The 27,745-nt window shown below is 33.7% G+C and overlaps 1 protein-coding gene across 1 annotated transcript; it reads right to left on the reverse strand.

The window, feature by feature from the left end:
- Positions 1–1,657: 1,657 nt before the first annotated feature.
- LOC136027135 (tetraspanin-7-like) lies at positions 1,658–27,745 on the reverse strand. The gene is made up of 5 exons (XM_065704100.1): positions 27,591–27,745; positions 20,384–20,572; positions 14,511–14,681; positions 7,967–8,104; positions 1,658–4,911 (listed from the first exon to the last, which is right to left on the reverse strand). The coding sequence occupies exons 1-5, from the start codon at positions 27,687–27,689 to the stop codon at positions 4,756–4,758; spliced, it is 753 nt and encodes a 250-aa protein (XP_065560172.1). The 5' UTR covers positions 27,690–27,745; the 3' UTR covers positions 1,658–4,755.

Raw genomic sequence — 27,745 nt, forward strand, 5'->3', positions numbered from 1 at the left:
ATTGTCTATTACTGCGAATAGTGCAACCACAGAAAGACTATTTTCGGTGGCAGGCCAGGTAGTGGTGCAGATGAGAAGCAGCCTCAGTCCACAAAGAGACGAAAAGTTGATTTTCATTCACGATAGCTATAGCCACATCCCGCAGTTCTAATAAACATTCGAAAATTGCCTGAAGGAGTTTTTTTTCCATTTGCACTAATATTCAAAGTTTTTACCCAGATAAATGATCAATTTTGGGATGCGGTATTTGACGTTTTGTATGCAGTAATGCTCGATAAAAAAAATACTACTAATTTTGATAATTATTTATATTAGGAATACGTAGCTGTTAGAAACTTCAACTATAATGCAAGGGTTCTGAAACGCCACAGCCATTTCGTTTCTACCAGGGTTCTACTTCTCTTGATGAATAAAAAATAAGACCAGGGCCCAGCAATCGACTCGCAAAATTTCTAATTCATGAATTGGCCCGAATTTATTGTAAATTAAAGCTGAGATTTGAGAAAGACTGATGGAAACATTAATGTTTGCGTTCAACATTGATCGCGCCGGCGGCACACCGCCGACATCTCACTGGCAGCGGCGCGCCGGCTGCACACTGCTGCTATTTTTGGCCCTGCCGGCCTTCTCTTATCAGTGCGGCACCGGGGTCTAGTTCTATTCAGTCAAACCACTGTTCTTACAGGAAGACACATTACTTCTCGAATTCAGCTATTTATATGATATTTATTAACTCTAAAACTTTTAAGGGCCATAGCTAATACAAAAAAAAAAAAACAAAAAAAAAAAAAAAATAAAAATAAAACTATACAAATCATAAGCGAATTAAAACCCTTGAATCTAAATTTAATGGTAAAGAAATTACAGGAAATAGTCCCTATATGTCATACCTGTGCCCACAAACTTACCCAAGTTTTTAATACCCATTAAATTACTATCACTTAATATTATATCCATAAAAGCAAGTCGTTCCCGATTGGGATCGATGGATGTCGCAAGGAAAGATTTAAGTGAAATGGGAACATCTTGAGAGAAAGTAAGGAGGGAGGTTTTGAATAGATTGGGATGGAGGAAGAGCGTACGTGGCTGTATTGGCCTCAGAACGTTGGTTTTGAGTAAGTTATTAGTAACTGTAATAGATTGGTATGTTTGATAACTAGGGATAGTTTACTCAGCTAAAAACTTTAACAAAAAAGAAACTTATTTTGATTTTAGGCAGGCCTCCCATCTCTGATCAATCAAAACACAGTTGTTTTTTGTTCTTAATATTTCACGAGAGCAACGCGGTAATTTTTATTCGTTAATCAGCAAAATCAGTGTCCCATGATGCAACAATCAATTAGAAAATAGCGAAAAACAAATAACAGAAATTGAGCTATTTTATTTTAATGAGTCAATCTTATTATAAAAATATTTAATAAGTTTTTGTGAGCTTTTAAATTGCTAATTTGTATTTTATGGGTCCTTGTTTGCTGAAATGTCTGGACATCAATTTTAGAAAAATTCGCATAGTTCAAATTCGATAAAATTCAAACTTATCAATCTTTATATATATATATATATATATATATATATATATATATATATATATATATATATATATATATAAAACTTTGAACTTGTAGGGAATCATCTTTCGAAAGGTAAGAAAACCATGTTGGAATCAAATAATATTTAATTTCCGATATAACTCTTACAAGCAAAACTACAGAACTTACGTTCCACGTAAAAGAGAAAAAAACAAAAACAAAAATAAGTGACAGACATCAAACAAATCTACGCGTCAAATATATTTTTTCGGCAATGGATACAGAAAATGTATCAATAAAGACAGCTAAAATAATTAAATTCTCGAAAAGAATAAAATGAAGTCAAAACACAAAACCGAACACAAAATAAAGAAAGTTTTTAAAAAAAAAGTGGAAATGAATACCAAGATTAAAAAAATAAAATAAAATTAGCCTAAACTATAAAACTAAATGGAAAACTCATCGCAGTAAAAAATAAAACATTAAGGGAAGATGGAAAGAGAAAAGAAAAGAAAAAAATAAATGTACAAAACCAAAAAAGGATAAAAAACTGAGCAAAGTAAAAACATGACAAATTTAGATACGGTAAGATAAAGTTAAAAAATGGAGAACAACTATGTAACAAGGAGACAATGCTTTTTGATACTTCTCTGCATGGCTGTTGCCGAGGGAAAAAATAGGAACTTTAGCGAAAATAAGAGATCGGTGTTTTTCAAGGGTTCACCAAATTCAAAGAAAAGACATGTCTACACATAGTAATGTAAAATTACAACAAAGATAAGTCCTTCAACTTTTTGAAGTGATTATAAAATATTTTTATGAGGTAACAGAGAAACTCTAACGTTTTTTGATTTTTAGGACAAACTTTTGCCCTTATAGGCAGAGATAGGATTTATCTCTTTCACGTTCTTTAATTTGCTACCATCCAAATCTCTTTAATGTCGAATCCTTTATTTTCTAAACCAATTTCTTATCTATTATTCTCCTTTTCATAAGAGTATTCGAAGCCTTTGGAAATCCTTTTTTTAGATACACAATCCAGACGAATCAACGCCAAATTCACGTTTTAGTTATAGTAGCAATATCAATGAAAAAGAAAATCACACTCGAATGCACAAAAAACTAAACCACATTACTTTTCAGAGACACTTTATACCAACTAAACCTAGTCAACAAACCGAGTCCGTTTATTTTGAATTAAAATCAAGTAGTAGTGGGCAAATCTGGCATAAGCACTTATTAAGGATTGCATAAAAATAATGTCAGTTTTACTTGTTGATAGATAAGTCTATCTATCATCCGTCCATGCGTCATTCCTAGGGCAGAACTAAGGTAGATAGTAAAAGAAATTAGATCTACGTTGCATGGGCAACGTGAGGTGTTGCGGCAACCTTTGCTCGGCTTCGCCGAGTAAAGTGTTGCGAGAGCAACACTTTGGTTTTGTTTCCTCGCTGCGACTAAACGCTGAAGTTGTTAATCTGTAAGGATGCTAAAATACATACTAGGTACACCAACTCGCAAAAGTTGCAAACTCCTCATTGCTAAAGATGATTGCAGCCTTACAGCCGATTATTACTTACAAGTCCCCTACATGTCTTACCACTGGAACCAAATTGGTCTTACCATCAAATACAACAGAAACAAAAAATAGGTACACCAACTAGAAAGAGTTGCGAACCCCTCATTGCCGAGGATAATTATGAGCTAACAGCCGACTGTTGCTTACAACTCCCCTATATGTCTCACAATTGGTATCGGCCTATTTTTGGTTTCAGTGTGTACCTTACTACTGAAGTTGTCAACCCCTTTAAACTTTCAAACTGGTATATCTCATGAAGGAATTTTTGTACAAAAAAATGGATGACATACACTTTGATCAGCTCATCAAAAGCTATCGACTGCGGTCGAAAAAAAAATCTATCTGTCTTAGTTCAAAAGTTGACTTTTTTGCCGTAGGCCAACTTTCTAACGTCATCACTTAGAAAGGAGCAAAGGATAAACTCTAATTTCTTTAGCAATGAGAGAACTTTTAAAGTTTAAGAGGCACATCTGATACCATTTCTCTACCGCAATCCCAAGTGCGAAAAACCGAATGATAAACTCAGCTGAAATCACGAACAGAAATGGGTAGAAACAATAGATGGCAGCACTTTCGGATCGGACCCGTGGGAAAATGCCGCTTTTTTGCTTCTCTAAATTTTTCTACTTATCACTCAAAGAAGATATATTGGCTGTGGGGCAGGGTAACTGTCGCATATATTTAACACTTATAGATTTTAGTCCATCTTCAATTTGAAACTGGTGCCTGCCTGCTTGCCTGCTAGAACGAAGCTTTCCACTCCAAAGCAGAAACATGGTTTGATGAAACGAAAGCTTGGCTGCATAACTTCAGATAGTCCTCTCTGACATAGGCTATACAACTCCTCTTCACTTCACACACTATAGGCTCTGGCTCAAGGACAAGCAAAGACCATCCTTTTTGGCCCCAGGCAAGAGTTCTACGAAGCTTTCCAAAATGTAAAGTCATATTCATCAATCCGGCCTAAGGTCCACACTTTCCGTAAAAACCGCAGAGGTTAAACCCTTACCACTTTCTAGGAATAAGCTGAAATCGGGGTGCTAGGAACAAAAAAAAAAAACCACGACAAAACCAAAGTGTTGCTCTCGCAACACAATAAGGGATGAAAGAATGAACTAAGGGATGAAGCAAATCCTTATTTCTTATTGAAAATAAAAAAATGTCAGCGACAGATAATCTCGTTAATAGGTACGTGCGCAGGGGAGGAGGGGATAACTTCTAGCCTCTACCCTCCCACCCAAACGTTCAGATGCTCCAGATTCCCTATTTCGCATAGTCCGCATTTTTCTGGAGTTTTGACTAACTTACCACAATCCCCACTCAAAAAGCCAAAAATAAATTCTGTTCTGCTAGCATGAGTAATAGGAGAATGTCTATAGAGCAATAGCCCCTCTGACGCCATCTAAATTGCTGGTATTGAACTGTACCCAATACTAAAATAATAAAATATTCAGAGAAAACATAAACGATGTAATGAATTAATAGACTTTTCACCATAGAACAGAAAAAAAAAAAAAAATCAAAGACTCAGATGTAACACAGATTATAAATTTCAGCAAAGTAGGGAATTAAGAAAGATGATGGTCATCGCAGCTGTTAATAATTGGAAATTTCAGTAAAATATCGGGGAATTAAAAGACATGATAGTTATCGTAGTTGTGAATAATTGGCTCGATGAGTGTTTTTTCCAAGACAGCACATAAGTATAGCACCAATTAATTGAAAAGACACAGATAAAACAATAGCGCCGACAATCCATCCACTCTTTGAAGCCAATAATGCCATGAGGGCTCCATAACAACCCTAAAAATATAGCACTGAATATGAAAAACGGGACAATATATAAAGCTTTTAAAATATTAAGGACATTAAAATAAGAACATTGTTTGGTCCCTGTCTCCGCCTTCAATCTATTCATTCCTGAAAACCAGGATTTTCTGTGTTTTTTCCTTTGGTTGCTAAACAACTGTTAAAATATTTTCGTTGCATAAATTCTGCCCTGTGTTCCCACACTGAATCATGAAAAGAAACAAGCTGAGATTTTTCTTGTTTACATAGAAGCCCAACTAAAAGGTTGTAGCACCCAATTTACCCAACATCTGAAGGTCAAGAAACAAACCAATCAATAGGGTGGTACAACCGCTAGGTTCAGTTGGTATATTGAACAAATGTAGGCTAGTTGGAATTTGTAAAAACTTAGTAAAAAATTGATAATCAGAAGAAAATTAGGATTCCACTGATATTTCAATAGTCAACTAAAGAGACAAATGTAACAACATAGGGTAGCCTTATTGGTTCTTTAAAAAGATGTTTTTGTAGGTAAGGGAAATAACTAATAATTCAAAGTATTTATTCTTGAACAATTTCAATGATATACATATTGGTGCATATTTAGATTTAAGGCAGTTTTTGTCTTTTGCAACAACATTCAGGATTTACTGATAACTTAAATGCGTGCAGGATTTACTAATTTCCAAAGTTGGCATGTAAAATTACGAATAAAACGCGTCAAGTTTTACACGTTTAAAATTGCACTTTATGCGCAAAATTACATACTGCCGATGAAGGTCTTTTACATAAAAAATTGAGTTCCCTGATTTTCTTAGTTTTTTAAGATGTATATAATATTTCACAGGTCTCACTTAGTCAATTTAAAAATCAGATACCATTTTTAGCATTCTTGGTACTTTAAGTTTTTCTAAGTGGATAGTAGCAAAAAATAATAATTCCTGAAGTTTGTATATTGTTAAATAGGCTCCAGGACATAAAAACTTGCTATTAGATAGCTATTTCTATTATGAATTAGTATTTGTACTTAATACCACTGTTAAAACCTTTTTGTGCCGTATTTATTTCTTTGAGGATTATATGAAGCAATTACACTTTTCAATTTTTTTCTTTTATTTTCGCGTCAAAGAACTTCATCGTCTCTAATCTGAGTAAGTTCATAGCTTGAATGACAAAGGCACCGACAATCTATTTACCCTTTGAAGCCAAGAACCTCACTGGGATTCACTAAAAATCTTATGGACCCTGCAAACTGTTAAGTAAGGTTACGCATCGTGTTACGGTTCTTACGTCTCTTCCTATTCATGTCGGAACAATTTTACAGGGCAACGCTATTTTGTCCTTATGTAAGTTTACCATTATCACAAACAACGGTCATAATTATCATCTGCAGAAACTTTGAAGTCAAATAAATCGAAATACATCTATTTTGGCACGTTAGTGTAAGAAAAAACAGCAAGAACTTGTTCAACTTCTTCGGTCAAAGCCCTTCCTTTTTTGTTCCGTCTAACGATTAGGTTGACGTAACGTTTTAGGTAGTTATTAAGCGTTGCCGAATTCAATAGTATAGAAAAAGCGGAATATTAAAATCCAGTGTAGACAACCCTTCAGAATACAATTGTGGATGTTATAATTTTGGCGTACACACTTAAGACCAACGAGAGAATATAGAAATGTAACTTAGAAGCCTATTTAGCAACCAAAGTAATATTATGTCACAAGGGAGCTGAGTTTTCACCGATAAAATAGCAAGTTTCATTCAAGTTCAACCCTTCCTAATATACCTCTCCTCCATAAAAAAATACCCTAAGGTCAAAAATGAACATTGACAGAGAATAGTTTTATAAAGAGAAACGAACTTCACAAATTCTGCCTCGATTTCCTAAATTTTCAAATATCACATCAGCAGCTTGATGCACAAGAGAAATGTTTTAACGTGAGTTGATGTTCAATTCACTTTTTAATGTTGGTCAAAATTGCAAGATTCATTTGATATGTAAAATAAGGTAGAAAATAGGCGTTTAATACTTGCTGGAAACTTTGTATCAGCTAATCACATGAGGAATCGATTTTCTAATCAGCAACCCGACACGCAAAAGAGATATCTTCGTGTGAATTGTTATTTTGCTCGTTTTTTTGTCCGAGTTGAAAAAATTAGTTTTCCTAGTAAGTGAATTTTGTAATAATAAAAATGAGGTAAAGCTCTCCACTAGGAGACACGGTTCAACAAAAATAGAGATATCTTTTCTAGATATCTCTAGACCTTTGCGAAATATGAATCAAAACTTCCTATTTACAAACCGGCAATAAAATGCTGGTATTCTTAAAAAAAAAGAAAAAAAGAGAGAACAATACTCAGATAAGTTTTTTAAGAAGTTTTCCAAGACAGTTTTAGAAAATTTTACTTTTTTTCTAATTTACCACTCGGAACTAACACAGCAATATCGCTTGATCGTGATCACTTAACAGAATTAACAATCTTCCGAAAGAACTGGGCTTTCGGGAATCTTAAGCTAGGTTCTAACTAGGTCCGGACGACATACTTGGTTTAAAAATAAATAAAATGAAAAATGTCATTGCGCTTCATTAAAATCATCCTGCTACCAGAAAAGTTATTCCACAAATTTATTGCAAGAAAGAACTAATTCTTCTAGTGTTCTTTTTTTGAAAGGTTTATTTTCTAAAAATATTCCTGGGAGACTTCTTGAAATTTTTCTCCGATAGAAATACCAATCGGAATTCAAAAAGGGACGTAACTTAGTCCTTTTTCACCTGTATTTCTATTTGTTGGTTGCTACAAAACATTTATCGAACAACGATATCCCACCAGAACACACTGCTAACCTTATAGTATCGATTAATCCCGTTCCTAAGAAAAGGCTAACTATTCAAAATACTTTAAGTTAGGTAATTCTTCACTAACAGTATACCTATATAGTTCTTCTATGTAATTCCGTTAAATAAAAAGTATACCAACAAAAGGATAGATGGCTGAAAATATCTCATCTTTATGCAAATCTTTCAAAGTCACTAATTATTTTAACAAATGGCCTGCGAGCAATAGTATTACCTGCTGAAATATATGATTCATGTTCAATACATCACAGCTTTCAGGGTTTACACAACAGGATTTAGGGACAATCGTCTGGTGATATGAAAATGGAGTTTTATACCAGTCAGCATAGTTATCTCCTCCACAGCAGTGAACCTATCAACCATAAAAAAATATTACCACATCATACGATAGTAAAGATCAATTCCCATATGTGTGAAAATAAAAAGAAAAGTTGACCCAAGAATTCCGTTCCAGGGTATTTTTGTAACTAAGAAATAGAACCAAAACACTTGAGAAAAAAAAAATTAAGCACAAAGCTCTTGTTCCAACAATAAAGATATAAACTTTTCTTCGTTATCAGCCTGTAAAATATTATTTATCCATTTTTACTTATTATCACTTTCCTGACGTATCTATTTAATAAAACAATTGCTAACTTGTTTTTATTCAACAGTTTGCTAATAATAGTAAGCTACTGAATAAAATATGTATTTTTTCATTAGTTTTTGCTCCTGCGTAGTAACAACAAAAATAGAAACTTTTCCTTGGTTGCTGGACGTCCTTCAATATTTAACACAAATACTAGCTGCAAATAAAAATTCACTCAAAATTCAAGTTATCACTACTAGCATTATTGGTTTACTATCTATACAACATTTTTTAACTGGATCTAACTTCATTTTTGTTGCTTATTTTAAGTTTTATTGGTAGTAGTAAAGCACAACTCGCAACCAAAACTAACTTAATTTTCTCAGGCCGAGTCTCAACAAAAGTTTCAAAGCTAGCAGAAGTTCAAATCATGGCTGACACACTAGAAACACCCTTCTTTTACCCTATTCTGTTTAAGGCTTGTGCCATGACGATCACATAAAAATCCCAAAGACTTTGGGAGCCTCTTACCTATATTTATGTTACCAATCTTTCTTAAATATAGATAACAGGCTCCTAATCATGGACATGGTCTATATAGGCTTATATAATTGGGATTGGCTGATTGTTAGAACTAGACCTGAGGATTGATGAATAGAACTAGTAAAGTGGACCGATCAGGAATAATATTTAATGATATCAATTCCAAGAATACTGTTACTTTTTTAATGTTATAATTATATAAGAGAAACTATTTATTGTGCATTTTATTTTTAGTAAAGCGCGAATGACCCTCTGGGCTTTACATGGTTTAGGAGGGCGGTAATCTTAGTCTAGCTTCTGGTAATACTTGTAATACTGGTAATAGCTTCTGGTAATACCTATACAAATTTGTTTATATATTTATATATATATATATATATATATATATATATATATATATATATATATATATATATATATATATATATATATATATGTAAGTGTGGTAATTATTGAGGCATTAGTCTGGTCTCTGTAGCTAGCAAATTACTTAGTAATATGATACTTTTTAGACTGAGAGATGCTGTGGACAAAGTTTTAAGAGAAGAACAGCGTGGTTTTAGAAAAAGTAGAGGTTGTGTAGACCAAATATTCACTCTTAGGTTAAGTATTGAGAAGTGCCTGAGTTGTCAAACATTTTTGGTCCTCGTTTTATAGGTTATGAGCAAGCGTTCGATTCTGAAAGTAAGGAGCGACATTAAAACTTAAAACGAACAGAAATTACTCCGTATATGAAATGGGTTGTCCCCCTCCGCAATCCCTCGCTCTTTACGCTAAAGCTTTTAATTGTTTTAAAAAGTAGAATTGTGGCAAAGAGTCAAACTTCAGCGTGAAGAGCGAGGGATTGCGGAGGGGACAACCCATTTCATATACGGAGTAATTTCTGTTCGTTTTAAGTTTTAATGTCGCTCCTTGCTTTCAGCTAAAAAAATTAGTTTTTTTTTTATTTAATTTCTGAACGTTTTTGAATTAATGCATGTTTGGTTTTGGCTCTCCGCACATAAATTATTAAAATGAAATTTGTATATTAATTCTTTTTTTGGCTAAATGTCTTTCTCTTAGTTTTGATCAGACGATTTTGAGAAATAAGGGGTGGAGAAGGAGGCCTAGTTGCCCTCCAATTTTTCGGTTACTTAAAAAGGCAACTAGAACTTTTAATTTTTAATGAACGTTTTTATTAGTAAAAAATACACGTAACTTAAGAATTAACTTACGTAACAAACTTTCATAACCTTATATTTTTATTATGTATACGAGGGGGTTTGTACCCTCGTTAATACCTTGCTCTTTACACTAAATCTTAAGTTTTGTCCCAATTCTTTAAGAATGACCCCTGAATCAGAAAGGCCGTAGAATAAATAGTTGAAATTACTAAAAATACTTTAGCATAAAGAGCAAGGTATTTATCTCCTCCTAAATACCTCGCTCTTTATTCTAAAGTATTTTTAGAACCCCTCATATGCGTAATTATCTCTGTTCGTTTTAAGTTTCAATGCTACTTCTTCCTTTCATTTGAAAAAACGTTTTCATGTTTATTTTTCATTGTTTTCTTATAGTAATGCTAGAGAATCCTGCGTCCTTTTCATTGAATTTTTCTTCCCCCATGACAGATTCCTCCAAGGACAGATCCTCCAACATAGCCCCTCTCCTCAGCCCCACCCCCAAACAAAATAAAATCCCCCTGAAAACGTCTGTACACTTCCCAATAACCATTACTATATGTAAACACTGGTCAAAGTTTGTAACTTGCAGCCCCTCCCCCAGGGATTGTGGGGGAGTAAGTCATCCCCAAAGACATAGTTATTATGGTTTTCGACTATGCTGAACAAAATGGCTGTCTCAAAATTTTGATCCGTTGACTTTGGGAAAAAATGAGCGTGGGAGGGGGCCTAGATGCCCTCCAATTTTTTTGGTCACTAGAACTTTTCATTTCCGTTAGAATGAGCCCTCTTGCGACATTCTAGGACCACTTGGTCGATACGATGACCCCTGGGGAAAAGAAAAAAAAAAAAAAAAAAACAAATAAACACGCACCCATGATTTGTCTTCTGGCAAAAAATGCAAAATTCCACATTTTTGTAGATAGGAGCTTGAAACTTCTATAGTAGGGTTCTCTGATACGCTGAATCTGATGGTGTCATTTTCGTTAAGATTCTACGACTTTTAGGGGGTGTTTCTCCCTATTTTCTTAAATAATGCAAATTTTCTCAGGCTCGTAACTTTTGATGGGTAACACTAATTGACTATTGACTATTGATAACACTATTGAGCCGGGTCGCTCATTACTACAGTTCGTTACCACGAACTTTTTGAAAAGCTTTAGCAAAGGTCTTATCCTTTTATGGTATACCAGACAAATATGTTAAAGTTATTAATGCAATGTACGAGAATAATACTGCTGCGGCTAAGGTAGGAAATGAGGTTAGTAACTGGTTTTGTATTAAATCAGGAGTTAAGCAGGGTTGTGTTTTATCCCCCTTTATATGAATCATTTTGATGGACTTTGTCTTAAAGAGCGCAGGAAAGGCAATGGGAGACCACGGAATCAAACGGGGAGGAAAATGGGAGACCTCTCCTGGACTTAGATTATCTGATAATTTAAGTATCCTTGATGAAAGTGTGAGCAAAATGAACGAACTTTTAGAGATTTTGCAAGTTCAGGGTGCTAGAATAGGTTTATGAACTTATGTTGCAGCTTCATGTACCTCGGTAGTATTATTAGTGAACACGGTGGGAGCTGTGACGATGTTAAAAGCAGAATAGCCAAGGCTAAGGGTGTTTTTCACCGTTAAAAAAGTTTGGAAGAATTCGAAGACAAGTTTGCATACCAAGATTAGAATATTAAAAGTTACAGTGATGACAGTGGTCAGATATGGCTCTGAAGCATGGGCGCTCTGAAAAGCGAAAGGAGATTTGCGAGATGTTTTCCAGAGAAATTACCTACGGATTGTTCTGGGTACCCAGCTGACTGACCGATTTCAAACAGTAGGCTGTACGGAAAATGTAGTTCAATCCCGCTTTCTAGGGCTATAATGAAAGAAAGGTTGATATGGCTAGGTCACGTCGTGCAGATGCAGGATGACCGATTGCAGAAGATTGTCCTTTTTGGCCAACCATCTAGGGCTAAACAGAAAGCAAGTCGTCCCCGTCTTGGGTTGGAGAGCGTCATAAAGGAAGATTTAAAGGAAACGGGAACTTTCTAGGAGGGTGTAAAAAGGGAGGCTTTGAATAGATTGGGATGGAGGAGCGTGCGTAGCTGTGTTGGTTATGCAAAAATTGTTGCAAATAGAGGGAAGTATAATAGACGTGCGCTGGTTAAACTTTATTCTACTTTCTGTGATCATTCTGTCCTTTATGCTTCAGGTCTTTTCCCTCTTCTTAATAATGGTAATTTAAAAAGAATTCGGATAAATTATTTCAAATTTTGCAAACTCCTTCTGTATCTTCCACCTTGGACAAAAAACCGGACTCTTGTTAAAAAATTCTCAGTTCCTGACATAACTTTAAAGTTGGAGATTCTTCACAGACAACTCTCCAGTACAGCTTCTGCGCGCCTATCCCCTCACTACCGTCTTATCCGTTTTTTTCGTTGACTTTGTGTGGGTATTTGGTTTTCTCTTTGTGTTTTTTGAATTTCATTTTCTGTGTGTATCTAATGTTAATTTTTTTTCATAGTTCGTTATTTTGTGTGTTTATTTAATTTTTTGTATTAATGTAAAAAATTTCTACTGTCATTACTTTTCATTTTTTGTATGTTTTGCTTTTTGTGTGTGTATTTAATTGTTTGTACTCCACATTTTAATACTTTTATAGTGTTGTTGTGGGTAAGAAATAAATTATTATTATTATTATTATTAAAGGTAATAATTGTTCAGAACCACTATACTACGATGATTTTAGTATTCCCCGTGTTAAATCGTTTCGGTGGCTTGGCATAACTGTTTGCGATTCTATGAATGCTCTCCGGTCTCGTGCTGTCAAAGATATTATTGCTAAGCTAAGGCTCGGTTACTCTAAAATTGTGGCAGATCGTGGACACTATAGGAGAAGAGCGCTAACTCGGCTTTGCTCAAATTTTTGTGATTATTCTGTACACTTCTGTACTGGTATTCGGCCACTACTGCTGACCGGTACTGCAAATTTCTTTTATATCTGCCTCGTTCTTACCGAAATACAAAACTGATTAAAAAGTATTGTGCGACAGATATTACTGGTGCTTTCGAAAAATTCTGTGCCAAGCTAGCTATTGAAGTGCCTTATATGCTAGGGTGTTTTCATCGCCCTGTCCATATTTTTTCTGTATGTGATTAACTTTGTTTCTTGTTGTTCTTTTGCTGTTTTTCTTTTGTATTTACTCCACTTAACCTCTGTTTTGTAAAGTGGTTGATAAATAAATTATTACTATTATTATAGGTATATTTGTAGAGTTTTTTTTCTGCACAAGAGTTGACATATTAGATTATAATAAAAATTTTGGACAAAATTTAAATATTCAGTCGAAATTTTGATTAGGAGTGGCTAAGTGCTATTAATTTTAAGAACATTTCTTTTATACAATTTCGAGAACATAAGAATTTCTTTTCTCTAATAGTAAACTCCCTTCTAGCAGAAAACTAATCATTGGAGCCAGAGTTCTCTTCACTAGCAAAAGAAGAACCTTCCTCTTCCCAAGACAAAATAAGGAATTTAGACGCAATTTTACAGCATCAATAATGGAGCGAACCAGATCCTAGTTCAATTTACTAAATTGGTTAACTAATAAGTTGATTTTTTTCATAGCCGTTTTTTCAGTTCTTAGTTAACTTCGAACGTTTTTTTTTGACGAGCGGATTCTTAGTTAAACTGAAAAGTGAACTATGAAACTACTATCGAGAATTCTTTGTGACAAAAAATTTCTGGCAAAACATTCGAACTCCGCAGCTCATGCTTGCCTCTATGGTAAAAGACTTGGCTCTTAAAAAATATGATGGCCCGTTTAAGATATCCCATATTGAATGATGCAGGTGTTAATTAAATACGCTCACTCAGTGGCTGTATTTTTAACTCTGCAGTTTCCTTTTCTTCTTGTAAAAGGAAATAAGAGGTGCAAAATTTCACAAGAAGGTTGATCTCTATTGGTTAAAATAACTTCAGCCTATTCCATTTTTTGATTGTTTCATGCCTCCCCTTTCTATACCTGATGGTCTGTTCCTAATGTCTTGTAAGGTTCAGGTTATAGCAACTTAGAATTTTCTACCAAACTTTCCATTCTATATCCGAAGGCCTGGTAAACTTTCTTAGTTCACTTTCTGGCAAATAAAACCCTAAAAACGGAAAAAGAGGATTTGTTAGTTAACCAAGTTCAGTTAAATCGAACACAACTCGGGTGGTTATATAATCGCAAGATATTACACACATAAACATTAAAAGGTAAAAGTTAGGAAATTTTGGTAAAACCTGTTAAAAAAAAACGCAATTGTGAAAGAAACTCTTTTATATTACTATTTTAAACAATTTACTATTTCGAACCGGTTCAGAATTGAAAAAATTAGGCTATTAAGCAATGGTTCTTTTCCCTTTAATTTCCCTTTTCACTTATAACACAAATATGCGTTTGATCTATCTTTTAGATAAGTTATATAACACAAATTAAGAACTAATTACTTACCGTTGATTGAAGGACGTTGACTGCAGCAGCTGTTTCCGCATCCTGAGTATATTCATAAAGACTACGATTCAAGCCCTTATAATAATCTTCTTTCAGGCTATTTCTGTGAACATATCCAGATATTCCAGCTGAAAGTTGAATCACAAGAAGAACCATTATAAAAGACCCGTACTAAAACACATTAACTAAATTAGTAGACGAAGATATAACTGAATAACTTATTTTTGAACATATACAATCTTAAAAAAAAAATAATAATAATTATAACCTGATGGACTACGTAGAGTTTCAGAACTTTTATTGCTTATTTTCTAAGACCAATAGCTCCAGAGTACACATTTATGTCGTGGCAACGAACTGTAAGTAAGGAGCAATGCGGCTCAATAGTAACCGAAACTCTAAAAACGGAATTTTGATACCGATAGATGTATCAAGAGAGTCAAATTTTTATGCTGATTTCAAATATATAAGTTTCATTATGTTTTATCTTACCCACAAAAGGTTACAAGCCTGAGAAAGCTTGCCGTATTTTCGAAAATATGGGAAACACCCCCTAAAAATTAGAAACTTAATGAAAATCACATCATCAGGTTCAGCGTATCAGAGAACCCTAGAGCGGATGTTTCAAGCTTCTGTCTGCAAAAAATGTGGAATTTTTACATTTTTTGCCAGAAGAAAGACCACGGACGCGTGTTTATTTTATTTTTCTCCGGGGGTGATCGTATCAACCCAGTGGTCCTAGAATATTGGGAGAGGGGTCATTCAAACGGAAATTAAAAGTTCTAGTGTCCTTTTAGTGACCAAAAAGGTTGGAGGGCAACTAGGCATCCTCCCACGCTCTTTTTTCTCACAATCGTCCGATTAGAATTTGAGATAGCTATGTTGTTCAGCATAGTTGAAAGGCTGAATAGCTATACCTTTCGAAATATTATAAACCCCACATCCCTGGGGAATAGTCTTTAAGCTACAAAATTTGCCCATTGTTTACGTATAGTATTTGTTTCTGGGAAGTATACATACATTTTTCGGGTGGGGGGATTTTCTGCTGATGGAATTTTCCACGTGGCAGGATTTGCCAAGGGGATAATTTTCCGTGGGGAAGGAAGTTTCCAGGGAGTGAACTTCTCAGAAGATATTTTACACTGGGGGAATTTGCAAGAATTCCTATGCAAAATCCGTCTCATGTCTTGCTTTCTCTTTTCCGACACAATTTTATGAGTGGAGACGTCGAGGGTAATTGCCCGGGGTAAATTTTCATCAAAGATTGAATCGTCTAGAGTGGTGGTTCTCAAACTTATTTAGACACTGAACCCCTTTTTACCCACAAAACATTTTAGGTACTACTTCTCAGTTACCGGTACTAAGTAAACCATAACTAAAATATTAAACAAATCTTAAAACCTTAACCTTTTAAATTTAATTACGCATCATTTTGGAGTAAAAACAAAGAGATAATTTTTACAAAAAAATTTTATTCAAGAAGATAATTTTTTAAAAATTTCTATTTGAAGACAAACAGAAACAAAATTTAAAGAACAAAAAGCACTTACTTTCAAAGAGATTAGTGAAAAGGATGAGCTTGTTTCTCTTTACACAGTTCGTCAAAATTGGGTTCTAATTTAGTTAAATACAATCTTAAACCATCTTCAACATTTAATTTGTTTCAAAATTTACTTTTTAAGATAGGTTAAACTTGAGAAACTCTTTTCATAGAAATAAGTGGTGGAAAACCCAACAAGAAATTAAGCACCAGTGCTTACCATACATGGATAAATTCCTGATGTTGGGTTTTTCTCAAAATATCACTTAAATAAGCCAACTTCAATAGCCAATCAAAATCAGTAAGTATAGAAGACAGATGGGATTTGTGTTCGGTAAAAAAAGTAATTCTTTGGGGAGAACAAAACATTTCTCCCAAAAAGCAACCGTACCTCCGTATGTAGCAATAAGTTATCATGGAGACTCCCCATTTCCCGGCCTAGAATCTTAAAGTAACGAGATTTTTTAGGTCTAGTTTCTATGAAGTTCACAATTTTAACACTTTGATCAAGGACATCTTTAAGTTCTTCAGGGAGGTTTTTAGCCACCAAAGCCTCTCGATGAAGCACACAATGAGTGAGTTTACACTAAATAGCAACAAAGACCACACTGCCTTTCCATCACAAACAAGAAGAACAATATGGAATCTTTTTGTAAGGCAGTAGAATTCTAATTTGAACGAATATTTTGGCCCTATGTTCAAGGGCCGTCATCCACAAAATATAAATATATAAAGGAAAAAAGAAATACAAAGACATACGACTAACAAACTAAAACAGAAAATTTTGTTTATTTTTTTAAACAGTCCCTGCAGTCTTATTTCAGTGAAGTTCAACCAGGACAAATGGTTGAACTTCACTGAACCATGACAAATAAAGTGAGGTGAAACAAGGCAATTTATTGAAATAAAAGAAGAATAATTAAAAACACGTTTTTATTGCTAATCTAATGCCTTTTTGGCAGCCAACCTCAAAGGTCTTTTTGTAACTGATTCTGTGTTAATGTCTACTGATTTTTTAAAATGTTTTTTAGCATCATTTTGAATTAAATTTGTATATAGAGCTTTTAGTGAATATACCCCAAGTCCCTATTTCAGGAAATGTTATTATTAATCTTAAGTCTGATTTCAATTGCTTCTCGAACTACCTGCTTTATGTCTACGTCACTTCTGATAAGGGCAGATTCTTCAAAAAGTATTTTATGGCAAGGATTTTCAAAAACATGGCTACTTAAAGCAGAATCAGAAGAAACATTAACAATATTAGAATTTAGAGCTTTGATGATAACATCTTTATGTTGTTGTAGGCATTTCTCTAAATGTGTGAGTTCTACCTACATAGTATTTACTGCAGTTGCATGGTATTTGACAGACCCCTCTTTGGCGAGTAAATAATCTTTACCAGAATTTAGGAAATTCATGATTTTGAAATTATTGGTAAATACAATACACATTATTTTGTGTGTGAACTTTTTCAAGATTCGTAGTGATTTTTGGGATGTAAGGAAGGTAAATTATGTTTGCGGTTTATCAGGATTCTCACAGGGTAAACTACCATTGTTTTTATGGGAGTATCTTTTCAGTCTACGGTTAATTGTATCATTAATAAATTAAGAAATCAGATACCCATTTCCAAAAAGTATGTCCTTGATAAAGTTTAGTTCACTTTATCAATGAATAATTTCAGCTCTGGGGAAAAACTGAGGTATAGGAGTGGATGTTCCCCTCTGCCCTACAGCAAATTACGCCCCTGACCCCAGCCCCTTGTGGTTGGAGAAGTGTAGGCATGTGGTTCAGGAAGCACTAAAGTTGAATATTAAAAGAATGATCACTTATTGTTATACTTGCTTATTCAAATTATTTACTTGAGAATTCCACCGTAATATCCTGTCCATACATAAGATTGTGCATCCAAAGAGGAAGAAAGACAAATGAAAAAAGTTCTATAGGAGAATTTAGGTAATTCTTCCCAAAATTGTTGAAATGAAAACAAAATTAGTTTATAATAACATTTATCGTACCTACACAAGAAATTATCTTTTTTTTAAAATTTCCGTTTGTGTCTGAGTAATGAGTGGCTTTTTATTTAGGGAAAGGTCAAATAAATCCCTAAGCCTATAGGCACTTTGTTGTTGATCTAGAAAAATTTTCCGCAAGCATGTCGATATACAAACCAGTCCGCTTAGTTAACGTTTTTGTCGAAGCAACTTGCCTGGAGTTACTAAGTCCTACCAAATTTTAATTTTTAAAACAAAGAGTTAAAGGTCTCTTTCTTCTGTTTTTAATTTTTTTTTTTTTTTTACAAAAAGAAACAACACATGATTTGATTTTTCTTTCCACTCTAAACTCATTTTTCCTTCAATTCTAGTACGGCTTCTTAGTTCAGCTCCTTAATAAGGGTTAAAGCGCCATCTCCCCTATATTGGAGTTGATTAGAAATTATATGAAAAAATAAATTTTCACATGAAACTAAGGAGCAAACTCAAAACTTAAAACAAACAGAAATTATTCGGCAAAAATACAAAAGATAATGGCAGTATTCCTTTCAAAATTAGTTTTAACCAAAACGAGCAAAGATTAAGTTAAAAAAACAAAGTTTTACTGAGGGAAGTAAAGAGAACCTCAAAAAGAAAAAAATTATTACTTCACAGCCTATCTAACATACATCAATAAAACTAGTGCAAATAAATCAACTGCTGATATTTCCCTATGTTTGTAGGATTACAGAAAGCTAGTGCTTTACTGAAACCACAAAAACCAAGTAAAAAGCAAAAGTATTGATTTAGGAGTCAAAAGTAAATACGTAGCCTCACAACAACAAACTAACCTATAACGCTTTTCAATGTACTACAGGAGCTGTGATATCAATAACTTTCAGTATACAATTAAAATTATCTTAAAAACTCAGTCATAAAAATGCGGTATGTGCTGATGATATGGTCTCTCACTAACAAATCCATGCTAGACACACTGGACATGGGACTACAGCTTGGATTTTAAGTTTGGAGGAGGAATTTAAAGAATATGTCAACAAAAGCATCCAGTACGCCGGCAAATGCGGACACATATAAGCTAAACTTTCATAGATCATTTCTTAAGCCAACTTATGATCACAATTTTATTGGGAGGGGGTTTTTCGTGGACGCCCTAGGGAAGGATGAGTTTTTTATACCTGATCAGTTTGAAACCTGTATCCCTGAGTCCCCGGTTCAAGCAGACAGTTCTTCTGTTTAACTTAACATCAGCTATGGCAGTCACAGGTAAAACAAGGGCAACTTTGAACAGAAAGAAAGAGATTCTTTCGGTAAAACAGAAATGAATGGATCTATTTACATTCTAATAAAAAAGACAATGTCTATTTGTAATTAGTATAGCTAAAATAAATGTTTGCACTCTTCATAAATAAAATTTATAATTATTTGCAAACAGATAATACTTATATGAGAAGCAGCAATTTCAAGTCTGCAATTTTTCATAATTTCGTTTTATAAACCTGTTCCTGATTCTTCACTATACAACATCTCCTCGTGTTTCAGTTGAAAAAAAAAATGGGCTTGAGACATACCAGATTTAAACACATGAGGAGTTGACAACCGCAAATGTTAACTGTTTGTGGAGCACCAAAATTAAAGTGTTGCAACACTTTTGTCAGCAAAGCCAACCAAAAGTTGCTGCAACCAACACTTCACGTTACCATTGTAAAGCAAACCTAGCCTAGTTTCATTTGAAACTATTTGACATTCTGATTATTGTATTTCCCTCATTTTATGCTTAATTTTGGTTGTTGTCTTTACTCAATGCTAAGTAGATAGAAAATTTCTGAATTTTGTTTTACCTTCAGTAGGTTAAATCTAGAACTTTACCTAAACTGTATAGAAAAAATTGATGACACCATGAGACCCCACATTTGTCACAGTCGATCACTTCTACTTGGAAAGCATATTCCAAAAATGATACCCTGAAATTATCATATTATAAAATTCCTTTGCAACAGCAGCTTCATGCAATGGAAGCACACTGGGCCCATAGCCCTTAGGTGGATGGATTGAAACCACTAGCTGGTAGAATCTAGGAAATTAAAGATGTTTTTTACATGGATAAAGGTTAAGGGTTTCAAATTAGAGAAAATTCCAAATTAAATTAATCAAAAATTACCCCTCCCTTGATTTTAGAAAATACCATTTTTTGTATCTTGATAAAAAAAAAATTGAACAACAAATTCTGACACTCCCTTCTTTAGGTTTAATCTCAGCTTGGTAATACAGGACCCAGAGTCATCAATGCACAATAAAAAAAATATCTTAATTCTGCCTTATATGTCTGCTAAAATGCTTACCAAATATAGCAATATTGCATTTCCAGAGAAAGCACAGCAACAGGAAAGAAGTCCAACTAATGCAATTGCAATTCCACTTCCAATAAAGACATAGGGTATTGTTTCAGTAAAATCTGAGGAGATGTCCAAGTATTTGTGGAGTTCCACTAGCATCCATATTCCAAGTGTCAAGAGAAGGAGACCAAAAAACTTTGATAAAAAAGGATAAAAAAATAAATTAAGAATTTAATTAAAACAAAATGAAATTAAAAAAGTAAGATCTTTGTTTCAGTTGACAAGAACAGAAGCAATAAACCATGGACCAATGCTTGGGACACCACAGGGGATTAATTATCATCACTGAAGCTAGCAAAAATAGGATTTGTCCTATCACTATCAAGTGTGATTTAGGGTAATTAAAAGGTACAATATTTGTACCAATACAATTTAATGACCCTACATTCCAAATAAAGCAACATATAAGCAAGGTACAAACGCAAGCATGAATTAAGCACAAGCATTATATAAGCATAAGTACAAGCATAGCAGGATGGTGCATCTTCTTTCTTTTATTCTTTGAAAAAGACCTGCACTTCTTTAAGGTAACCACCAAGCAACCACTAGAACTAAGCTCAGCAGGCTTGCATACTATTACTGACTACCTTCAAAAAGGTTTACAAAAGAAGGCACAAGGCTTGCTTCTTTTATGCACTACTACTTCTACAGATCATCTAATAATTTAATTACCAGCACAAGGCATACATACAGAGGCACTAGGCTTGCTTCTTGTATGCACTACTACTCATTAACTATTTTCACTAATACCTCATGCCATCCTCTTAAACCCACTCCGACTAGAGGTTGAGACTTTTAGGTGGCCTGATAGATCTCCTAATTTGTGTTTTGGTTGGTTCAGGAAAACCACTATCCATAGCACAGGTACTGGTGCTAGGTGTTACATTTGCTGACACTTTGTAGATGTTTTTAGAAGGAGATTTTAATGCCCAGGTTGGTAGAAATAGGGATACATGGGATCTTAGCTTAGGTAAATTTGGTGTAGGAAAAGAAAATAGTAATGGCTACAGACATTTGCAATTTTGTAGGTATAAAAATCTAGTTATAAACAATACAGTGTTTGGTCATAAAATTGCCCACAAGTTCACATGGTATTCATGCAATAGTAAGACAGCAAACCTTATTGATTATGTTATAGTAAACTAAAGCCTGGCAGGATCAACACAAGATACTAGGGTACATAGGAGTGCTTTTATTGATGTTAAAAGTAAAGATTACCATTTAGTAGTGTCTAGGGTTAATTTAAAGCTGAATTTCAGAAGGGCGAGTACCCCCCAGGAAGTTATGATGTTGGTGGACTCCAGGATGAGAGATTGACATTTTGGAAGATGGTTTAAATAATTTTAGAACAGTAATTTGTGAAGTTACCGATGGTCTCTTAGCAAAGAAAGTTAAGACTACAGCTTAGAATATTAGCGATTTTATGTTTAATAGAAAGAAGAAGGGGTTTGTACAAGAGTTATCTCAGTGATAGATAATATGAAAACAAAACGAATTTAAATAAAGTAGAGAAAGCATTAGAATATGAGCTAAGGAGGCAAGAAGTGGAGGCCATGGATGAAATTGCCAAGGATCTAGAAGATGCAGCTAGGCAGTATAATAATAAAATATTTTACTGGCATGTTAATAAATTGAGAGGGAGTCAATCCAAACTTGTCCCAGTTAAAGATAGGAACAAGGCCACAATTAGTGATCAGGAAAGAGTAAAAGAGAGATGGGCAGAACATTTGGAGAATGTGCTAAACCAAAATGGAGTGGCAAGAAAAGATAGAGGAAAATAAAAAAAAAATTGTAATACCTTGGATGTGAAGGAAGATTTGTTTTGTGAGGAAGAATTAGCAACAGTACTAAAAGGATTAAAAAAATAATGAGGCTCCAGGTGCTGATAGCATGGTGAATGAATTTCTTAAATATTGTGGCTCTGAGGTTAGAAATAAGTAAGTGAAGATTATGAATATGATTTTTGAAAAGGGGTAGTGCCTAACAATTTTAGAGAAACTCCAATTGAACCACTATGTAAGAAAGGTGATAAGAGGGTGTGTTGAGGCATTAGTCTGGTTCTGTATATAGCAAATTAATTAGCAATATGATACTTTTTAGACTGAGAGATGCTTTAGGCAAAGTTTTAAGAGAAGATCAGTGTTGTTTTAGAAAAGGTAGAGGATGTATTGACCAAATTTTCACTCTTAGGTTAATAACTGAGAAGTGCCTTAGTTGTCAAACACCTTTGGTCCTCAATTTTATAGTTTATGAGCAAGCATTCAATTTGGTTGATAAAAGAGCTTTTGCTAAGGTCTTATCCTTATATGGTATACCAGACAAATACATTAAAGTGATTTAATGTACAATAAGTAATACTGCTGCAGTTAAGGTAGGAAATACGATTAGCAACTGGTTTTGTATTAAATTAGCAGTTAAGCAGGGTTGAATTCTATCCCCCTTTATATGGATCATTTTGATGGACTTTGTCTTAAGGAGCAAAGGAAAGACAATGGGAGACCACAGAATCAAACAGGGAAGAAAAATGCTCCTGGACTTAGATCTGCTGATGATTTAAGCATCCTAGATAAAAGTGTGAGCAAAAGGAATGAGCTTTAAGAGGTCTTGTGAGATCAGGGTGCTAGAATAGGCTTTAAAATTAATGTTAAGAAGACTAAGTCACTAAGGCTAGTAATAAGTGAAGATGAAAAGTTGACATTGGGTAATGAAAAGGTTGATCAGGTGGACAGTGTTATGTACCTTGGTACTATTATTAGTAAAGGCAGTAGGATCAGTGAACATTTTAAAAGTATAATAGCCAAGGTTCAGGGTGTTTTTTCACAGTATAAAAAAGTTTGGAAGAATAGGAAGATAATTCTGCAAACTAAAATTACAATATTGGAAGGTACAGCAATGACAGTGGTCAAATATGGCTCTGAAGCGTGGATATATCATATAGATGAAGATTTACTAGATGTTTTTTAGGGAAATTGCCTACAGATTGTTCTGGGTACTCAGCTGAATGACTGTATTTCAAACAGTAGGCTGTACAAAAAATTTGGTTCAATTCCACTTTCTAGGGCTATAATGAAAGAAAGGTTAAGATAGCTAGGGCACATTCTTTGGATGAAGGATGGCATATTGCCAAAAAATATGCTTTTTTGGCTAACCATCTAGGGTTAAACAGAAAGCAGGCCATCATTATCTGGGGTGGGAGGATGTCATAACGAAAAATTTAAAGGAAATGGGAGCTTCCAGGAAGGGTGTAAAGAGGGAGGCATTGAATAGATTGGGATATATATATATATATATATATATATATATATATATATATATATATATATATATATATATATATATATATACTAGCTGTTGGGGTGGCGCTTCGCGCCACCCCAACACCTAGTTGGTGGGGCGCTTCGCGACCCCTCAAGCCCCCCCGCGCGCGTAAGTCGTTACGCGCCATATTAGTTACGCGCCATTGTAGTTCGGTCCCTGTGTCCCACCTGTGAATATAGATAGATTTATATATGTGTTTCAAACTACGTAAAAATTGCGAATATACAACATTTTTGGCTTTCCCACTACTGGAAGCTTTCCGTTTCCAATTGCCAGCAATTGATCTGAAAATGTTTGACCAGAATCATCGTTTTGCAATCGGACACGCATATTTGTAGTTAATTTTAATATTTTTACGTGTGCCCATAAATTAGAATTTTTCAGGCAAGCATTCATTTCGTCTGCAGGAGTTAAATATTATATTTATATTTATATTTTTTATATTTATTAATATTTTTTTAGTTTTCTTTTTCTCTTATTTTTCAGTTTTTTCCTTTTTTTTAGTTTTTTCTTTTTTAGTTTTTAGTTTTTTTTTGTTTTTCACCTTTTTTTAGTTTTTTTAGTTTTTTTAGTTTTTTAGCTTTTTTAGTTTTTTTTATTAGTTTTTAGTTTTTTTTTAGTTTTTGCCTTTTTTTAATTTTTTCAGTTTTTTTTAGTTTTTAGTTTTTTACCTTTTTTTAGTTTTTTTTTTAGTTTTTTAGCTTTTTTAGTTTTTTTTCTTTTTAGTTTTTTTTTGTAGTTTTTACCTTTTTTAGTTTTTTTTCTTCTTTTGTATTAGTGTGAAATAATTCAGACGTCATATGCGGACAAACACGACGTCACTCGACAGACAGACAGACAGACATAACCCACAAACAACTTATTTTTATATATATTTATTCATATTTTTTTAGTTTTCTTTTTCTCTTTTATTTTTCAGTTTTTTCCTTTTTTTAGTTTTTTTCTTTTTTAGTTTTTATTTTTTTTTAGTTTTTTACCTTTTTTTAGTTTTTTACCTTTTTTTAGTTTTTTTTAGTTTTTTAGCTTTTTTAGTTTTTTTTATTAGTTTTTATTTTTTTTGTAGTTTTTGCCTTTTTTTATTTTTTTCAGTTTTTTTTTAGTTATTAGATTTTTACCTTTTTTTGTTTTTTTTTAGTTTTTTAGCTTTTTTAGTTTTTTTTCTTTTTAGTTTTTTTTGTAGTTTTTACCTTTTTTAGTTTTTTTCTTCTTTTGTATTAGTGTGAAATAATTCAGACGTCATATGCGAACAAACATGACGTCACCTGATCCACAGATCCACAGATCCACACACAGACAACTTATTTTTATATATATAGATATATATATATATATATATATATATATATATATATATATATATATATATATATATATATATATATATATATGCCCTACAGCTCAAGTTGTTCATTAATTAATGTGTAAATGTATAGCCTGAATTTGTTATTATGTTATTAAGTATTATGTTTCTATCTTACTTTGGTATATTTCATTAGGATTGTGCATCATAAAAACATCTTAGAAGAACATCAGGTTATATCTATATAGAGAGAGAGCATTAAAAAATGGTAAAATTATAGTTTAAGTACTTTTGGCTATCATGGAAAGGGTTTGGGTAATGAAAATGAAACTTTCAGGGATGGATCTATAGACTAAAAGATGACCCATGAAAGTATTTTGAAGTACCTACCTCTATTTCTCCCCCCTCTGTACCATAAGGATTATTGCACATTACTGCTTATTTTTGGTCATATTTAATCCTATATTACTTTTAAAATTGTAAACCTGTACTTACCTTACTACATTTAAGCTTATAACCCTGCTTATGAAAGTGTATACCAGAATAGTATTTGAATTTAACAAATTAGGCTACCTTGCTAACATTACCTTATGTATATATATTAACTTGTTTGTGATGCCACAAGAGAGGTGGTCATTTGTTTTCTTTGCTTGTGGAACATAATCACTTAAGGGTGTCCCAAGGGATCACCTTTTACATTTGAAATAAAGTATTTTTTTGTACAAGAGGACATAACTTGCAGTTACCCAGGCATTTCTCCTCAAAGTGGCAACACACCCTTTTTCTTACCAACCAACGTTGCCAACCTCTGGAACAAATTACTGCCAGATACCATTGCTGCCCAAACCACAGACAGCTTTAAGAACCATCTTGACAACAAATGGTCAAAAAAAGAATGGAAGTATAACTGGGAAGCACTTGAATCAGCAACATCAAACCACTAGTCAAGTGTATGTATTTAACTATGTGTAATGTATTATCAACTCTGGAGTTTCTACAAGGAAAAATTGTTAGATTGCTCTAGGCTGTAATTTCAGGTAATTTTTAAGTAACAGCTTGGCCTATATCTTTGGAGTGCCATTTGAACTTACTTAGCCTAATTAGTTCTAGTAGCCTATTTGAAAACAGCTAAAATAAAAAAAAAAACTCAAGAAAACAATTTCAAGCCTGAATTATGTCAAGGGAAGAATTTAGAAATGGGGTGGAGGTAGGTCAGACTAATTCAAATAACTTCCTGGGCAACATGGAGCATTAAAAGGATGAAAGATACTTAGGATTGCTCCAAAGCTACAATTTCAGTTAATTATCTCAAGCAAAGGGTAAAATTCTAGTTACTTGACTTCTTGCTATCTCAGAAAGGGTTTAGGTTAGGAAAATAGAACTTTCAGGGATGAATCTATAGACTAAAGTATGTCCCAACAAGGTATTTTGAAGCAACTACCTCCACTCCTTCTCCCTCTAAAGGGCCCTGACCTTTGATGATCTTTAAAAACATGTGTGTTATAAAAGTGAATACTTACAAAATAGATTTTCTGCTTAATTGAAGTAAAACAAAATTGTTTTCAGCTTCATAACTTTGCTCAATTACATTTTATAAGGTTTTAAAGATATGCAAATACATTTCCTAAATTTGGAAAAAAAACATTGATATGGCTCAAAATTCTACTCAAATAATAGGAATTCCATTTTCAGAAATAAAGGCAGAGAAAAAGCAACTAGTAACAGGAAATAAGGTAAAATGTCGTTTTGTCAAAATTTCAATAGGTATAGACCTGCCATGTAGGCAAATTTCAGGGCCCTCTAGAGGGAGAAGGAGTAAAGGTGGGTACTTTAAAATACCTTCCCGGGACATACTTTAGCCTGTAGACCTATCCCTGAAAGTTTCATTTTCCTAAACTAAACCCTTTCTGAGATAGCAAGAAGTCAATTAAATAGAATTTTACCCAAGCAAAGAATTGTATCATAGGTAAAAAGCTTTTGAACACCCCACCCCCCTAAATTTAAAAATTAACAAAATTAGAAGATAAACATATCATGGGGAAAATGCTTTGAATTTTCCCACAAAAAAGATTAAAAATGATTAGGCTCCATAGTTAAAAGGGTCCCATGCTATTTATAATTGCCTCTCTATCCTCCAACTCGAAAATTTACAAATTAAGAGATGAATTATTTCATGAGAAAAACATTTTAAATTGCCCCACAGGCCCAGATTAAGGGAAATTGGATCATAAGCGTAATTATACACAGGGAGAGGAGTGGAGGTCGGTGCTTCAAATAACTTCCTGGGCCATCTTTTAGTCTGTAGATCCATCCCTGAGTTTGATTTTCATAAGCTAAACCCTTTCCAAGCTGGCCAAAGTAGCTCAACTAGAATTTTTACAAAAACACATCTCACTGACCACTTTCAAGAAATCAAATGACTGGCTATTGAAATCTAAATGTATGCCTATATACCATCAAATCATAAATAGCCAACAGATAGACCTAGCATTGCTCAATTACGCGCCCTAGCCTATTTTTTAATAATTTACTAACCCAGTAGACTACATCGAATATTATTACAAAAGACTTGGCTACAGTCAAGGATGGAAAGCACTCTTTGGTTTTTATGATTGGGTTTTGATTAGCCATCATTCTTTTTTTTTTTGGTTCTTTTTTTACTTGACCAGCAGTGTTACACACAAAAAACG

The sequence above is a fragment of the Artemia franciscana genome, chromosome 5 (assembly GCF_032884065.1).
Source record: "Artemia franciscana chromosome 5, ASM3288406v1, whole genome shotgun sequence".
In the NCBI taxonomy this organism is placed as follows: domain Eukaryota; kingdom Metazoa; phylum Arthropoda; class Branchiopoda; order Anostraca; family Artemiidae; genus Artemia; species Artemia franciscana.

Coding starts and splice junctions, on each gene's coding strand:
- LOC136027135 (XM_065704100.1), bottom strand. CDS start 27,689: ATGATGGCTAATCAAAACCCAATCATAAAAACCAAAGAGTGCTTTCCA. Junction 20,573..27,590: donor TATTCGATGTAGTCTACTGG/GTTAGTAAATTA, acceptor TTTTTATCAAAG/TTTTTTGGTCTCCTTCTCTT. Junction 14,682..20,383: donor ATGCAATATTGCTATATTTG/GTAAGCATTTTA, acceptor AATGTGTTTTAG/TACGGGTCTTTTATAATGGT.